Source organism: Halyomorpha halys, unplaced genomic scaffold, assembly GCF_000696795.3.
Source record: "Halyomorpha halys isolate HHAL.00 unplaced genomic scaffold, Hhal_1.1 Scaffold194.1, whole genome shotgun sequence".
NCBI classification, from domain to species: domain Eukaryota; kingdom Metazoa; phylum Arthropoda; class Insecta; order Hemiptera; family Pentatomidae; genus Halyomorpha; species Halyomorpha halys.
The window spans coordinates 370,110-388,655 of NW_027108392.1; the positions used below are offsets into that span (position 1 = coordinate 370,110).

An 18,546-nucleotide genomic window follows, 5' to 3' on the forward strand; every position below is an offset into this window, starting at 1 on the left:
TATTTATTTACAATCTTTTTTAATTGAGAACATAAAAATTATAAGGAATGGCAATTGTTTTTTTTGTTAATTCAGTGAATAATCTTAACACAAGTGGTTTTCAATAAACGGCTACTGTAATAAAACAATTTTGGATTCAGATAAAAAAAGGAGGAGAGGGGGCAACGTTTATACACAAAAGCTATTTTTTATAAAAATACAATATTAAATTTTATAAGGTTCAGATTAGTCTTATAGCGGTTATAAAATTTTTAAATTATTCAAAATTTGAAGTGGAGGGGAAGCTGGGAGTGTTCCGTTCATGCATTTGTTTCATCTTTTAATTGCAGACAAATGGCTAAACAATCTTTCTGTTTATTATGAATCGAAAGAAACATTACATAAGTTCCTTATTGCTCAATATCTCATTTACAAGTACGACATAGTCAATTAGGTTGACATCAGCAAGGAAAAGGCAAATGAAACCAAAATTTTAAGAAAATTATACATACATTAACTGTCACAGTGATTTATTTACTAGCTATTACAATTAGTATTTGATTGAAAAAAATTTTAATTTTTATTAATTACTTAAAATAGTACTTCCTTACAAAGTATTGAGCCCCTGTTCCTTCAAGAATTGTAGACTAGTTTAAGAGACTTTTTGAAAAGTCTCTTAAGCTATCAACTTGAACAGCCTTGATGGAGCTCTACACAGTGGGGCGAAACATCAGAAAATAAATAGTTTTTAATTATTTTTGTTCTTTTTTTACCACAACCCTAACCATTTTCTTCATTATTTGAAATTGTATGGTCAATTATATATATATATTATTATTATTATTATACATTCACACAATCACAAATTGGTCTCTGTGTATATGTGAACAGTCTAACTCGGAAATGAGAAGTTGTATAGAACAAGATTAAAAGTTTAAGGTAAACATATGCCTGTGATATTACAGAAACTTTTTCAACTTCAAAATCAACTTACTTTTATAAATAAAATAAATTTTATAATTATACTTTTATTAATAAAAATAAAATTACTTTTATAAAATTATATTACTTATATAAAATCACCAATTTTAGACATTTTACCACTAAGTTTTTAAACAACTTCAACGATTTTTATTAAACTCATCAATAAGTAGTTAAATAAATAATGTATAGTGTGTTTAATGAGTAATCTTTAGAATCAATTATATCTCAACCTTATTGAAATATTCCCACAAGGCTTAAATGCCGAATTTTCAAAAAAAACTTTTATTGATATCCCTTTTTTTTACTTTTAATAATTAAACATCACTCATTCACTGTTAGCAGTAAAAAACAATAGATGTGCATGAAATATAAAAGAATTTTGATAGTAAACTAAAAGAGAAAACAAATGTTTTAGTGTTTCATTGGTTTTCATGACATTGTTATAACTATGTAAGTTTTATTTTATAAAAACTTGTGTAGTACACACACCACACTGGACTTTAAATCTTTAGTTTATAAATTATAAATTCAAAAAATATTTTCTAGTATTTAATATACAAAATTATATTGTATGTATTCTTAACAGGACACATTTTAACTCAATGCTCACATATTACTTGTAATTTTTAATGTATATTGAAATAATTTAAGAAATGAGAAAGGCAATTTTTAATTCTAGTTTAACATGACTATTGAAACTAACAATGAGGCTAAAAGAACCATGTAACCTTAATCATTTACTTTAAGAAATAAAAATTTCAATACAATCCAGTTCCAATGGATTTCAGAATATTTGTCTATTGTGATTATTTTTTCATTCTCATTTCATTCATTCTCATGCTTACTTGAAAAAAATTATATTCAGTGAAATATCCAACAGATTTGAAGAGATATGAGTGTGTTTAACTTTACATTTTACTAAAATAAATTAGAATTTTTTCCATTTACAAAAGTTTAAAAAAAAATTTTGGTATCAGTTAATTAATATTTAAATGATTAAACAATAAACAATCCAGCACTAAATCACTTTCTGTTTCTTGTTTGAGTAAACAGGAATGATACAGCTCAATTAACCTCTGAGAGAACACTTATAATATAATGTTCATTTAGTTTCTATTTCTATATATTGATTTATATTTATTAAAAGTATCCAGATAATCATTCTGTAAGTGATAGAAAAACAAAAAATTTTCTTTTTTAAAGATAACAAAATTATACCAGATAAATTTGATGTTAACTTAACATGACCTATAGAAAAGATATTAATGGAATAACAATAAATCAGTATTTTATTTATATATATTTTTTTAAATTATTAATATACTATGACTGAATTCTTTTCTTTATACATTTCTCAGATAAACGTATCGATCGATTTGCTATATATACCAAAGGAAAACACTACTCGGAAAAACAAAAAGAACTGATTTTCTGCTTAGAACAAATTATGATCAGATTCGCTGGACTATGTGAATCTGAAAAAATTAAACACAACCTCCCTGTGCCAATAGCAGAAAAAACAGGTAAGTTACAAATAAATATAATATAATTCAATATATTTCTTTTTTTCCATTAAAGTTGATGGATGCACTAAGGAAACCAGATGGAAAAAGTGGACCCCCAGCCTAGAGGAAACCTCATCCCATTCAATCAAGATATACTTTCCAGGTTGCCAGCACAGCAAATTAGACAATCCTCCAATCATGGATTCCCTCAGAGGGGCTTCTAATGAAGAAGATTAGGAGTTAGCAGAGTCTATCGTTATAGATGGAGCCATTAGGTGAGCTGTTGGGGAGCTCAAGCCATATAAGGCCCCAGGTACAGACGGTATTTTCCCATGTGTGCTCAAAGAAGGACTTAATGCCCTACTTCCCCTTATTAGGGAATTGCTTACAGCCTCTCTGACATTGGGATATATACCAGAGTCATGGAGGAAATCGTTTATAGCTTTTATTCCCAAGATTGGGAAGGAAGACTATAGTATCGCTAAATCTTATCGACTTATAAACTTATCCTCCTTCCTCTTTAAGATCCTGGAGAAGTTGGTGGCAGTTTTCCTTACACGCAATGTATTCTCAATCAATCCTCTTCATCCAAATCAACAGGCATATCTCCAGGGAAAATCTACTGAGACTCCTCTGCACTCCTCAGGATTGAAAAGGCCTTACCACATAAAGAGTTTGCCTTAGAAATCGTTTTTGATGTAGAAGGGGCATTCGACAAAACAAGGCCTGAGGCAGTCTGTAAAGCCTTATTAGCTCATTTATGCATAAAATAAGCTTTCAGATTTGAAAATAGTTAACAGAATATCCGAAATACAGTTTAAAATCAAATTCTTAAAATCTAAAAAAAAAAAAAATCAGATAAACAGTTTTTCTCTAACAAAAATATGTGATAATAGGACCACCTTATTATGTCCAAATATTCTTGAACAATTATAAATAGTTATTGGTAAAAGGACGGAATAATAGGCAGAACAGAACAACGTAGAACTCACTGTAAGTTTTTCTCAGGGACCAGTGAATCTACTTTTTATCTAGTTCTATCCATGATTATCTAGTTTAAATATGTAAATATATACAAGAATCTAGCCTTTGTTCGTGTCAGCCTGATCTAAATTATTTTGAACCTCTATTTCTCCAATGGGTACATACTAATAGAATAATATATTCATCAACCGTAGCATGTTAATCAATTAGGCTCAGATACCGTTTTATCTTCCAACCAAAAACCTTTTCATAACCGGAGCAGAAACACCTAGTTAAGGGGTTGAAATAGTGATTTGTTTGTATGTTTCCACTAAATGTCTAGTATCTTTAGAAATGCAGTAGTAACAAATGGGTTTCTGCCTGCTTAAAAATAATACATGTGTTGCTGATTGAGAAATATATTAATTGTTTTTTAAATAAAATAAAAGGCACAGTATAGCCATTTGGGTCAGTACATTGCCTAGATACTAAAAGTTGTATAAAGCCCAGTTTAGTACCATCAATAGCACATTTATACATCAATTCAACCACCTAGATGGATAACAAACATCAATCAATAAAATCACCAAATAACAGGTAAGTGCCTACTGATAGTCCAAACACCCTTTCTGAGTGTATATGTATGGCCAGGAGCTCACCATGCATTACCCTGGTTGCTCCAGCTATTATTTCGAGTGACCATTAGACAACCCGAAACAGCAGCAGGCTGTAAGTCAAAGAAACAATAAAATAAAATGTGTAGAAATGAAATGAAATGATAATTCTTAAAAAAAAAAAAAAAAAAAAAAAAGATCTTCAGAATAAACAATATAAATTAAACTAATGTACATCAATTTCAGGATACAACACACCACCAGAACTACCCCCTCCATCATCAGCAATTACTGGTATTAAACCAAACAAGGCAGAACATATAATAAGATCTATAACATTGAAATCAGAATCACAAAATGAAAAATTATTTTCTAAAGAAAATGAACAGAATTTTGAGCCTATTGTAAGTATATACTTTATGTCTATTTCTTGAGAAAAATGCAAAATCCATCATTTAAACTAATTGTTAAATTTGAAACAGATACTTGATCTGTTTCTTTAGAACAACAGGTTTTATAACTCACAGTCATGGCTCCTTCTTGCCTAGAATCTTTCAGTGATTTAATTTTTATGAATATTCATTCGTGAAGTACAGTTAAATTTTATAGAAAGATGATCAGGTGCATGTTTTATTTTTTATGTCAAATTATATCTCATGTATTTGATTTTAGAATGTTTACTATCATTTTGTAGAACAGTTTTCTAAAACCAGCCCAGCCACAGAAGAGTTTATAATCTAACTCTATGATTTTATAATTTTGAACACAATAACCACAAAATTTACTCCAATACTATTATTTAAATTTTTATATTAGGAGGGTTGTTTTGTCCAAAAAGCTAAGATTCCAAAGAAAAGATTTGTCGGAGTAGTCAATGATTTGATGTGAAGGAAAGTTTGAATGTTAATCACAGATGTGGTATATTGTCCCTACTTTTTTTTTTAAATTTGTTATTCTATTAAATAATTTTCTTTTTAGAAGATACCAATTAAGATATTTTTGATTTTATTATTTTTTCTGGGCTATTAAGCAGCCTTATATTTCAAACCTTTTATTTTATATTAATAATATATTCTTCACCTCAACATTTTGGATCATCTTTCCATCTTCAGGTATTTTCTCTTTTATAATTATAGTTAGGCCTTGTGTTTTTTTTTTGTATCTTATCTTTAAACTATTTGTTTAATGGTCACATTTTAACATATTTTTACATAATTTCTCATTGAAACTTTTCATTTTGTATACTTTTAAATTCATAGATTTTCACAGATGCATTACCATTTCTTTACTGACAATATTTGTTCAATAATATTTTTTTTTCCGACAATGATTGTAGCAGCCGAAATAAAAGTAGCTTCCAAGCTTACAAATTATGGAAATAAAAAAAGCTAGTTTCACAATTTTTAATAATTTTAGTTCGAAGTAATGAATACAGTAATGAAAGACCGTAGTAAAAATGTTAAGTACATACATTTTTTTTTAATTCATTGATTGATTAAGCTGGTAAGTTCTGATAATGATTGTGGTATAAATCACATAATTGTGTTTTAAGTTTCTGGGAACAGTATTGGTATCATAGTAAATTTATATTTATGCTTTAATTGTGGAAACAGATCCAATAAAGATGTAACTCTCAATATCTCAAACCTGTTACAAATGGATATAGCAGTTTTTGTTTTAATCAGCTTAACAGTAATATAGGCATTGATAAACAACAGGTTGTATGCCTTAATTTTAAAATAACCAACAAACGAGCAGTAATATAGAATGGAGAAATAGTTTAAAGTAAGATGAGTAAGTTAGTCATGCCAACAACATATTGATAGTATCAGTTAAAATAGTAGCCTGTTAACCCACAGCAGTGGTTGCCAATTTTCTACCTCTACCAAAAGAGCTCCTTCATCAAAAGAAGGTTGGGAACCACTGACCTAAAGGATAAGCTGCCTACTATTGCTCTCCAATGTTTAATACTCAAGGGTGTTGAAGCCATTAGACAATAAAACAGACTAAAATTAAATTATACGAATTAAAAACTAGAGTTAAAGCCCCGATTTATACTACTGTTTAATTATTCAGACTTAGTTATAATAAAAGAATATATTATAAATATTTTTTTTTTTAAAGGTAAATTATCAAACTTCAACTATAGATGATGAAGAATTGTGTAAGAGTAACGTACAAAAACCTACAGGGTTCATTGAAGTGTACTGCAAACTCAATGGGAAACAACCACAATATAATGACCTAGGAGTTTTAAAAAAAGCATGGAACAGTGAACACATATATACTTGTAAAGTATTAAAATATGCAGGTATGAATGAAAATTGAATAGTTATTTACCGATGCATAAAAAGTGTTTATAGTATATTCAATGACAATGAGGGAATTTAAATGATAGACATTTTAAAAAAGTATCATGAAATTTATTGTAAAAACAGAGCAACAACAAATTTTCAAAATATCAACATCAATTTATAATTACACTTATTTGTGAATGCACATACTTATAGATTTGAGGCGTTCAGTCGTAAAACATGGTAACTAGAACATAAAACATTTGCACTGCTAAATTGTTTTTCCTTCAAACAGCAGTCACTTGATAACTTAATATCAACATTATTTTCATAGGAAAACAATTTTTTTAAAGATTCCTCCAATAACTTATCAGCCTTAAATATGCCAGTGATGGCAAAAACTTCAATTTATAAAAAATTCCAGTTACCATGTTTTACTATTGAATGTTTCATTTATAGTAATGAATAATTGATAGATCTTGATTAAAATAGCAGGAATTATAAAATTATTTAGGTCAAATTTAAAAACATTTTCAACAACTGTAAATAAAACTAAAAAAAAATTAAGAAGATAAACATATACATATTTACATAATATATACATTTTATGTTTAGTTCAATTCTTCTTATGTATACAAAATTATTTTTCCATCAGCTCCACTAGTAAACACCCATGGTTGATAAGGATGAAAAAGCACATCAAATATTGAAAAATCATTAACCATTTCATGATTACTAAACCTTTTTACTGGAACAATCAAAGCATTCTGCAAAAGATCATTATAAACCATTCCATGAGACACTATAAGACTTTGATCATCAGAAGTAGAAGCAAACAATGGATATTTCTTATGAAATGCAACACTCCTTACAGCCTGGTTGTGCAAAGCTAGGGATTTATAGGGCTTTGTAGAAAGATCTAAATCAAACCACAACACTTTTCTGTCATATGTTCCAACAAGAACATTATCACCCCCTGGATGAATTGCCATGTGTGAAATCCACTTAGAATTGGACATAAGTTTCTTTACCATTTCTTGTTTAACTAAATCATAAATCCTTATGTTTCGCTGGGTAGCAATAAAGAACAGAGGTTTTATTGGATGAAACAAAGCTGCTTGGACCAATCCTTTGGGTTTAGAAAATGGTAGCTGGGATCTCCTTCTGGATAATTGGTGAATTAATACAGATCTATTTTCACCATCAGGCATGACAGTAGCAAAATAATCTCCTCTTCCATGCCAGGAAACTTGCTTAACTTCCTTGAAGTGGTGAAGCACGATACGAATTCCCTTATTCCAATCATCATTAGAAGAAGAAACATGTTCCCATTGGACAGCAGCTTTAATTCTTTCTGAAGTGAGTTTATCTTCCGGTGGGGGTGTATCAAGAAGATCATCAGTTTTACTAACTACTAAACTATCACCCAATTGTGGATTAATTAAAAGAATTCTTCGTTCAACAGCTACAGCAACTAAACAGACAGCTTGATTTGGGCACCATGTTATACATTTGCCAACTCCATTAATGGGAATTGTTTTCAAACATCTTCCGGTGCTAACTTCCCAAAATTTGACTGAAGAGTCATCAGAGGCAGATGCCAAATACTGACCAAAAGGATCAATAGTAATTGATCTAACCATATCTGTATGCCCAGTATAGGTAACAGATACAACAGTAGGAAAAGGTTGCAAATCTTTAGGAGTAGGCAACTTTGGTAAAAGATCTTCTGGTTCAATAGTTAACCTCATTTTAATTGCTCTAGGGCACATGTAAAGATCTAAGCATCTTAAAAATCTCTCCCTAATAAACCGTTTATAGGATGGAACTTCACGTAGGGAATTGTATTTTTGTGGAACAAAATGTAATTTTTTATTACCTATGGACTTCTTCTCTCGGTTCCATTTCTTAAGTTCTTGTTGATTAAATAAATATTCTTCAGGAGGGTTATATGATTCAGAATGATCGGGTAAAGGACGTTTTGGGGCAGGAATATGATTGTGAATTCTTCTCATTTCATCAGCAGCATCATCAGAATGCCATAACATATAAAACTGAGGTCCACGGTCCAATTTTCTTTTTTCTGCAAGTTTCATTGCCCTTCTGGTCTTCATCCATCCCATTTTCATGGCATGAACATATTTAGAAACCTTTTTCATTTCATCTTTACTTGGTAAAAATGATCTCTTATGCTCCGGAAATTTTCGCAAAGGCATTTCCATTACTTCTGAAGTAAACCACTCAACCCATGGTGCATAGTCATCATAATCTTTATCTGGAATTTTATGAGACTCAATTCTCTTGATTAATTCTATATCTTTATCTGAAAGCACAACATCTTGACCAGTTTGAGGGTCCTTAACAGTTCGCCAAAAGTTAGGGTCTTCCATTTTTTTCAAAAACATATCAATCTGGTCACCTTGATTAGGTTTTAATATTTTCTTTCCTTCCCAATCATACCCAATATGTTCATATTCATCATACCAATTCATAGGTATATTTCCTACAGTGTTTCTAATATCTTCTTCATCAGATGTATCATGACTAGCATATTCTTCATAATCGTCTTCTTTTGAGATTACACTTCCATGATTATTTTCCTGGACATCACCAGTATCTTTCTTTTCACCAGCACTTTCAGAATCAACAGTGTCAAGATTTGTACTAGTGTTATTTATTTCTTCCTCCTCTTCATCTGATTCAAACTCTTCACTATCACTATACACTGTTGATTCTGAGCTTCCATCATCATGCTCATCACTACTAGATGCAATATCAGATTCATTATCCGTTTCAGAATCATCATCATTGAGGTCAATGTCTTTCAATGGTATATTGTCAATAAAATCTTCGTTAACCTTCTCATGATCGTTTTCATTTTCTTTAGCAACCTTTTCGTTACTTAATTTTCTTTTTAATTTACCTTTATTGAAAACCATCTTCAAAAATTTCTAATTTCAAGAAAGGTAAAGTTAAAAACTGGTATTATTGGAAGGCTTTTAATTAACCTAAGAAATGTGACTAAATCACAAGCACATATTCACTGTAACTATCATAATCATGGCACACTTAACATAAAACAAGTCACATGGCAACACTAGCAAACCGAGAAGGTTAAGAAGGGTTTTCGATTACAGTAGTGGCACTTATTATTGTTGTATTAATAAATGAGATTGATACAGCTAAAGTACTCTACTTGTTGAACACGAATATTTTTTAAAACAAAAATGGTTTTGATAAACATTTACCATGGTTTTTACCGATTTTAATCATCCATTTACAGTTTTACTTTCTTTCATTTAAGGTTGAAACTAAAGCTCGTCACTCAGAAAAGACCTTCATTCTAGAACCTTTTTATTATATTTTTACCAATAATAAAAAATATCTGAGTGCTAGGTTCTTTCAATAAACAAAAACTGTACCCACTTTGAAATATGCCATCACATGCGTCGTCTGCCCCCCCCCTTCACTAAAGCATTTTTTCAGTTGTAAAACAACCCTGTACACTTATTATGACAATAGCTTTTCATTACATTATTTTACGTCACTTTTCTTTGCTATCAAATAATTTATTTGATCAGTTATGCTGCTAAATATTGAACTTTCTTATTCTAATAGAGAGGGATGGTGAGCTAAGAAGAATGATTTATTTCTTCAAAACTTCCCTTGAAATGTTTTGAAACTTTTATTACCAGCCGTCAATAGTTTGGAATTTGAAGTTATGTTTTACTATCAGAGGCAATTGAACCAGTATCTTTCTTTCAAGTTTTTATTAATGATCCTACGCGTGCAGCTAATTTTCTTTTAAGCTATTGGGACTATCTATCAATTATCAAACAAAGACGATATGCATCCGCCACCCTAAAACAATGCTATCTGTGTACATAGTCCTATCAGTGACCGTGACCAGATCAAATCAGTGGCGTGACCTAAGTGGAGGTCCGAGGGATGAAGGGACCTCTCCCTTTACCCTCTACTTTTGTAGGTCATAGGCAATGCCACATTAAATCAACTTACTCATTCCAGCCTTATACTCAAACAATATAATAATCAAGTTTAATCCGGTATGTTGTCTACAATTGATTTAGTCGCCCACATGCAGAGCGTTTACAAATTCTATAACAATATCAACATTAACCAGAGAACATAATATAGATGTAATTATCTTAATAATCATTTCTGATATTGAGGTACTAGTATTTGAATCTCAATGTATCTTTTATTTTATTGTTTCCTAAGCCTACTGGTCTGTTTGCCTATTTTGTAAGCTCATTCAAGATGGTACTAACATATACTTTATTTCATTTTAATAATAATATCATATTATTGCTATTAAATTTTTCAGTTAATAAATTTAAATCATAGGTTTCATTATTACTCACGTGGACATTTTGCATGTCACATAGCAACCATTTCTTTAAATCGATTGGTCCGATCAAGTTATAATATCCCCTCTTTAGTGTTTTTTTGAAATTTCTGAAGTTGTTTACAGTTAAAAACTGATTACAATTATTGTAAGGATCTATAGTCTGCATAATTCCATAGAAGAATCCAGAATTCAAAGTTGAATTTGTTTATTACGAAGGTCTATTAACTTCTTGTTCTAAATACTTCTGGTGGTAGCCCTGCTAAGATACTTCAAGCTCGCTGGTCAGTGGATGGTTAATAAACTCAATTTGAATTTTTATGTATGAGGTTTCGTTATCTGTTCAACATTATTTAATAATTGGGTTGTTTTAATTTGTGCTCAAAAGTTATTAATACCAGTTTAAATCGGTATGAAGAGAATAATGCTAGCTTGCCTTGCATTGTAAAATTTACATGTAATATTGGTTATGAAATTTGAGAACTCTAATGGCAGGTATATCATGTTTATCTATAAGAATATCAACCAAAAGTGCGATTTCTATTATCAGGCGAACTTCCATTAGGAATAGAAAGACAGTACTGAAAGCTTTTGATATTCCTTTGAAAAATAGTAGATCTACAATATTTAGCTGCCCAAGAAATAATAATAATACAGCAATAGCATTATTTAATGTCCATTCAAGATGGTTTAAAACAACCAATGTGCTACATGAAGAAATAGATGTCAATATTCCCGAATTTCCTGAAGCAGTGTCAGAGGGAGATATTAAATGGAGGAAGAAGGTAGGAGACAGTGTTGCAATTGATGAAGTAGTCTGTGAGATTGAAACTGATAAGACATCTATTGAAGTGCCTTCACCAGCCAATGGAGTGATTACTGAAATATATGTACAGGAAGGAGGGTCTGTGAAGTCTAAACAGAAAGTATTTCGATTAAAGGTTGGGCCTGCACCAGCAGAAGCAAAAGACACAACTCCTAAAAAAGTTTCTGTACCAGAAAAAGCAGCTACTCCTACAGCTGTAGCACCACCTAAACCTGCAGCTCCACCCAAACCTGTTGCTCCACCTGAACCTGCAAAAACTCCTAAACCAATAGATACACCTAGACCTGCAGCCCCACCTAAACCTGTAGCTGCACCTAAATCCACAGTTTCAGCCCCAATCATACAACATCCATCTAAAGTTGATGGGATACCATCATCGAGTGCATTTGCTATTGTCAGAGTGCCACCCAAAGATCCTACTAAGGAGATTGCAGGTACAAGAAGTGAATATAGAGTTAAAATATCCAAAATCAGACAAAAAATAGGACAAAGATTAAAACAAGCTCAAAATGAGAATGCTATGCTAACTACATTTAATGAGATTGATATGTCTAATTTGATAGCGTTCAGAAAAGCACATCAAGAAGCTTTCACTAAGAAATATGGCATTAAACTAGGATTTATGTCAACTTTTGTGAAAGCATGTGCATATGCACTTCAAGACCAACCAATTATTAATGCATGTATAATGGATAATGAAATTCTCTACAGAGACTATGTAGACATTTCAGTAGCAGTTGCAACTCCTAAAGGGTTGGTTGTTCCTGTAATAAGAAATGCTTCTGAAATGAACTTTGCTGATATTGAAAAAACCATTAATATCCTCGGTGAAAAGGCCAAAAAAGGAAAATTAGCTATTGAAGATATGGATGGAGGCACATTTACAATAAGTAATGGTGGAGTTTTTGGGTCACTGATGGGAACACCTATAATAAATCCTCCCCAATCTGCAATTTTAGGAATGCATGCAACTTTTGAAAGACCTATTGCTATCAAAGGACAAATTGTTATCAGGCCAATGATGTATGTTGCTCTTACATATGATCATCGATTAATTGATGGTCGTGAAGCGGTATTATTCCTTCGAAAAATTAAAAGTGGTGTAGAGAACCCTGTAATCATAATTGCTGGAATGTAATTTAATTTAAGAATTAAATGTAAAAAATTCTACAAATCATTTGAAATTATAATGATTTTTTTAAATGTATTTTTTATTTAATTTAATGCATCAATCAAAATGGTTTAATTTAATGATTGCATTTATGCAGCAATCTTTGAATGTACATGTATCATAACGTTTTGTAAAACGGAAGAATTCAGCAAATTGGATGTTTTTGCCTACGACTGGAATAGTCATTGATATTAATTAGTTTAAACTATATGAAACATAATGAGAGTATGTTATAGCAGGCTCTCAAAAATATAAAAATATTACGGATTTTTCATCCAAAAAAAAAAATTTGTGACCTTTTTAAGTACAAAACATGTCCTGAAAATTGTTAGATTCACCTCTTTTACAGAACATCAATGATATTCTTATGACTGCATGTAAATATTATTTAATTATCAGTAATAATAAAATTTGGTTCAATTGGTAGGAGAAGGACGTGGAAAAAAAAGAATCATTGCCAAACAACGTGCTGCTGCAAATCTAATTAAAACTATCATAACGAGGCAAAAAAGAGGAAAGTTGGCCCCAGAATTGAAACCCTTAAATCTTGAGCAGTAAGCTATGGCAGTGAATAGAATAAATTTAACTTCCTGAAATTATAAGATACATATGTTGTTATGATTAAAAATAATTTATAAGTTATTAATGTTACTGTGGAATTTGGAATTCTAAGCATTAGAGATTTTTTGGATCAGTTACAAACTTTTTATACAAGAATCGACACATTTTCTTGAATTTTTTTTTTATTTAACAAAAATGATACACAGTGGATATTAATCAAAAACCCTTATTTTTAGTTTAAATATTTAAAACAGTGTTAAGCAACATATATTCTAATTTAATGTAAAAATCGATACAAAACTACCAATTAGTAATTAATTACGTTAAAAACTAATAATGAAGTGGATTACCTGAGTTTATTTTAGAGGAATCTGTTTACATTTGGAAATTCAGAGAACATTAGGGAAAATAAGGATCAATTTATAAGTTAAAAAGGAGTATTTATAAAATCCAACCTACTAACCCATAAAGCATACATCTGCAAATAATTAAAAAAATTAATTCCTACTATGCACAACACAGAAACACATTTCTGATGATCTTAAAACTCACTAATTAGCTAAATATGAGGAGAAGATGGTCAGGGTTGCATCCAGACTTAACAGAAAACATTTCTGTCAGTTATAAAATGGTTATAAGCAGCTAATTAGTTTGATAAAGCAATAAATTATGAAATCATAGGGATTTTTTTTTTGTTTCTTCTTTAACCAAACCATTTACCTAATGGTGTCGGGGTAATCTTGGTCCTTATCTTAAACACTTTTCTATGGCCAACTTCTTGACTTCATCCACAGTGAGTCCTCTTCCTAACCGAATCTAATTTCGAGGTCCTCCCACTTATTCCTTGCTCATCTGAATGGTTATTTTCCCTCTGTTTTTGTTTTATATATATTTTTTTGGTTTTATATATATTTATAAATAATTGACCGTATAATTTCAAATGTGAAGAAGTTGTTAACTAATTTTGTTCTTTTTGACTGCAAACCTGACCGTCTTCTTCATATTTTTTGGTAATCTTTTTATGGGTATTCTTTGTACATGGCCAAACAACATTGATTCTCTTTTCCATTCACAGTTCCTACTCTGCCTTCTTCTGTTTCCAATTCGATTTTAATTTCATTTCTATAGCTTGTATATGGTTTTAAAATTTTTTAATACAATATTTGTTTTTAAGATAAGAAGGTCGGAGAGTGCGGTCTGCAGAAAAACACTAATAAACAAAAGATTATTTATTTGTGCCGACGTTTCAACGTTACTTTATTTCCGAATTAGTGTCAATTAGTTTAATAAGTGTGATTTGAATAACAAACAACACAGTAACGCAATTTCTAGTAGTCCTAAAAAAGATACTAAGCAACTATTTACAACTATTTGGTTTCATTTTGACCGCACCCCCAACCATCTTCTCCATGTATAAGCAGCTATTTAGTTTGATAAAATTGGCAAATAACAAAATTTTAGATATTTTCTTTTTTTAAAAACAAAATTGTTATTATATGAGTTTATTTACCAATAAATCTTAAAAAGTGGAGCCTAGTGAAAACTTTGTAGTAAATGATATTAAAGAGCATTCAATGCTGTGTCAAATGAGTACCATAACTTAATAGTTTGGTCATTTGTTATCTTATACATAACTTCTTAGCTATATAATATTATATTTCATCTTATATTGTTATCAATCTACTACTGTCTAATGTCATAGTTGTTAATCAACTAGTTTTATTTTCATTTCATTGTTATGTATTTTTCCAAATTTGTTAGTCTATTTTTATTTTTTCTCTAAATGATGTTTGTTACCTGATGAAGATCTGAAAATCATGTCGAAAAGTCAGCACAAATCATCTTTTGTTTTTTTTCTGACCGTCCCCCCTCCCAACTATCTTCTCCACTTATGTATCTACGGTCAACTATCTTCACCTCAATATTTGTTTTTGTTCACCTATAAATCATAAACAGTGGATCCTAGCGGAAAAGTTAAAGTAAAACAAATTATTGAGCATTAAATTTACGCCGAATAATCCTTTCAAGTGGTATGGTCTAAAATCACATCTTGCTCCTTAGGCTCTAATATCTGTTCTGAAGTGAATCAGAGATGCCAGTTTACGACCATACCGAATGACCAAACTATTAAGTTATGGTACTCATTTGACATAGCATTGAATGCTCTTTAATATGTTTTACTACAAATTTTTCACTAGGGTCCACCTTTTAAGATTTATTGGCGAAAAAACACAAAAATGTTTAAAATTTTGTTATTTGTCAAATTTATGAAACTAAATAGCTGCCTAGTACCTTTTGTAGGACTACGAGAAATGCGCTTCTGTGTTTGTTATTCAAATCGCTCACTTATTACACTAATTGACACAAATTCGGAAATAAAGGAGTGAGATCCATCAAGGACTCTACCAGTATTTGGTTTCAAATATTTCCACCCAGTATCTAGAGGTTTTAGTGAGATATGAAAAAATTAATATTTTCTACACCATATGCAATAGAGGATATGGGCAACGGATCTTGAAAAGATTTCTTGTCCATTTTTTCAAATTTAATTGTTTAGTATTCAAAATTAAATATAATGTGTTCTGATGAATTATTACACAAATTCAACTGTGGAATGCTAACACACTTTGCCCAACAGACAGGAACTAGCAATAATGTTGATGAGCGAATATTTGCCATTCGATGAAGACCTAGACTTACTGTCTCAAGAGGAATCCCAAAGGGCTCCAATTTACACTCCCTTAATAAATACTCCTGGGAACCATATCCGATGTAAAGCTCTTGGTTTAAATGCTGTCGGTAAGTTATGAGCTAAATGACTGATCATAAATAATGCATAATTATTTTGAAAAAATATATCATATAAATATTTAAAAAATATTTATATAAAAATATAAGTCGACAACCATGACTGATTTGATAATTTTGGCTGATCTTTAATTTCTTTGATGTGCTGAAACAAAAAATAGGCTTCTTTTTATCCCTTCATACAGAGATTTTTCACAAATTATGATACGTAATGCCAGTTTTGTACTCAACCAATCAATTTTCAATTTTTAAGGTATCAAAAGGATGTTAGGTCTATTTGTGATTTAAGATAATATATTTAGAATTGTAATACGCATTCAAATATATTTGAATGATTTTTATGGCCTATTAATCTAGTAAATGCATACTTTATTATTGTCAGCAGAATGAGAAAAAAACTTATGTTTCCAAGGATACTAAAACAGTTGGTCAAATTATAAATGAGTAAATAAAAGTTACAAGTTTATCTAGGAAAATGAGTCAAAAAATTCATTCTTAAGTAACTTAAAAGAATGAAGTGTAAAGTAAAAAAAAAAAAATGCACAGGAAATTAAAGTAACTACACAATTGAAAAAAAAAATTGAAGTTTGTTGAAAAATATTCAAATAAAATTCCAACTTGATATTCTAATTAAAGTTAAAAATAATGATAAATGTAAGACATGCAACTCGATCGAAGACCCATTACATATTATACTAGATTGCAGTAGATATGACAAATACAGGATTAAATACCCCCTCATCCAAAACAATAGCGCTTTCCTCCAAGGGCTGGCAGATATAGATAGGGCTACTATTCAGGCGTTGTGCAAATTTATAGCAGAATCAAAATTAGATTTTTAAAATTAAATAAATAATAACAAATTAAATTAAATAATAAAAATTAATAATAACAATTTACATCCTCAGTTCCTTTCTTTTATAATATAACAACAGGGGCAGTGTAAGACTCCAACGGGAGTCTTAGGCCGACATGAGAAAAGGAAAAAAAACAAAAAAAAAACTTGATATTCAGATTCAGCGTTTCCCAAAAAAACCCTAAATCTCTAAAAAATCTAATTTGTTCGAGAGAGTGAATTTGATAGCAGGTTTTCCTAGATAAACTTGAAATCTTTATTACTCATGTTTACCATGGCCAAATTCAAATGTTTAGATACCATTGAAAAGATGAGTATCTGTAGATGATGGAATAATGCAGAGATATTTTTGGTTTCAGCACACCAAGAAACATATACAATCAACCAAAATTATCAAAAAGTTACTTATCACTAGTAATGACTCCAGGATTTTTCATTAGATTCAATTCAATTGTTTTGAAAAGTTATCTGAAAAATGATTTTAGTTATTTCACCCCAATTTTTGATTACTTTACTTTAAACAATGTATAGTTACTTTCCAACTAATGTTAGGAGGAATAAAAATTAGTGACTGTTGGAAAATGTTAAAAAATACTTAATTCTTCATTCGCAGTTCCACTTCTTTAACAGTGCCTACATCACTAAAAAAATATACTAACACTCAGTAGTTAGTGAATTTATTTTGGGGAATCTATGTCTCAGGAACCATAAGACCTGCAGATGTCTGATAGCACTTGAATTAAAGATAGTGTAATGTACAACAAAGTGGTTTATGTCATTTATCTTCATAAGAGTTGTAGTTTTCATGATATTTGACAAAAATGTTGATTTCTAGTTTTTTTGACAAAATATTTGATTTATGAAAAAATATATCTCAGGAACCATTAGACATATTTCAGTCAGCACCCAATTAAAGATAGTATAATGTACAATAAATTATTTTATGGCATTTATCTTTTTTCATCTTAAGAACTAGAAATCAATATGTGATTTCATATTAGTGAACATCATGAAAACTACTACTCCTACGAAGATAATATCATACACTACTTAATAATGCATTCAACTAGTTTCATTTAAGAGCTAACACACATATATGCGATTAATGATTCCTGATATATAGTTTAACCAAAACAACTTTACCAACTACTAATTTTTCATTATGAAATGTTGCTTTTTAAAAAATTTTATCTCTGTAACTATTGAAGATAAACAACTTTATTAGGGCTAATATTTCAGCAGATTTACTTAATTGATGTTCTATTAGGTTTTCTAGTGCTGTAGGTAGTTAGTTTCAAAGATATGGAGCTCCAAATGAAAAATTAAAAATTTTTTTTACCTTTTTGAAAGTCGTCATTCTTCATTTTGGTAGACTAATCACTTATACCTAGTTTTCATTAAGGTAATAACTGCCTATTCTTTCCACCGGGCTCTTGGACTAGTTCAAAAAATGAATTTATTATAACTAATGAAAAACAGAATAGAAATTTTGTTTGAACTCTTCAATTATTTCTAAGGAAATAACAAAAAATTGAATGATAAAAATACTAAAAGTGAACTATAAAACTATTAGTCATGGAAGTTCATAAAGGTAAAAAAAAAAAATTAGGCCCTCTGGC

General features: G+C 30.1%; 3 protein-coding genes across 3 annotated transcripts in view; 2 read left to right on the forward strand and 1 right to left on the reverse strand.

Annotated features, from left to right (window-relative positions):
* The window catches only part of LOC106679312 (uncharacterized), a 67,464-nt gene that overhangs the window by 48,476 nt on the left and 442 nt on the right, over positions 1 to 18,546 (forward strand). Inside the window, exons 4-8 of the mRNA XM_014418394.2 lie at positions 2,322 to 2,486; positions 4,292 to 4,449; positions 6,170 to 6,356; positions 13,130 to 13,256; positions 15,902 to 16,062. Coding sequence (XP_014273880.1) covers positions 2,322 to 2,486; positions 4,292 to 4,449; positions 6,170 to 6,356; positions 13,130 to 13,256; positions 15,902 to 16,062 — 798 coding nt within the window. The remainder of the gene's footprint in view (positions 1 to 2,321; positions 2,487 to 4,291; positions 4,450 to 6,169; positions 6,357 to 13,129; positions 13,257 to 15,901; positions 16,063 to 18,546) is intronic.
* On the reverse strand, positions 6,447 to 9,457 carry LOC106679310 (ribosome biogenesis protein BOP1 homolog). Its single transcript, XM_014418392.3, has one exon. The coding sequence runs from the start codon at positions 9,276 to 9,278 to the stop codon at positions 6,966 to 6,968; it is 2,313 nt and encodes a 770-aa protein (XP_014273878.1). The 5' UTR covers positions 9,279 to 9,457; the 3' UTR covers positions 6,447 to 6,965.
* On the forward strand, positions 10,718 to 13,078 carry LOC106679311 (dihydrolipoyllysine-residue succinyltransferase component of 2-oxoglutarate dehydrogenase complex, mitochondrial). The gene has a single exon (XM_014418393.2). The coding sequence runs from the start codon at positions 11,194 to 11,196 to the stop codon at positions 12,667 to 12,669; it is 1,476 nt and encodes a 491-aa protein (XP_014273879.1). The 5' UTR covers positions 10,718 to 11,193; the 3' UTR covers positions 12,670 to 13,078.

Bases quoted from the DNA above. Each gene is read 5' to 3' on its own strand.
- LOC106679310 (XM_014418392.3), bottom strand. From the start codon at position 9,278: ATGGTTTTCAATAAAGGTAAATTAAAAAGAAAATTAAGTAACGAAAAG.
- LOC106679311 (XM_014418393.2), top strand. From the start codon at position 11,194: ATGGCAGGTATATCATGTTTATCTATAAGAATATCAACCAAAAGTGCG.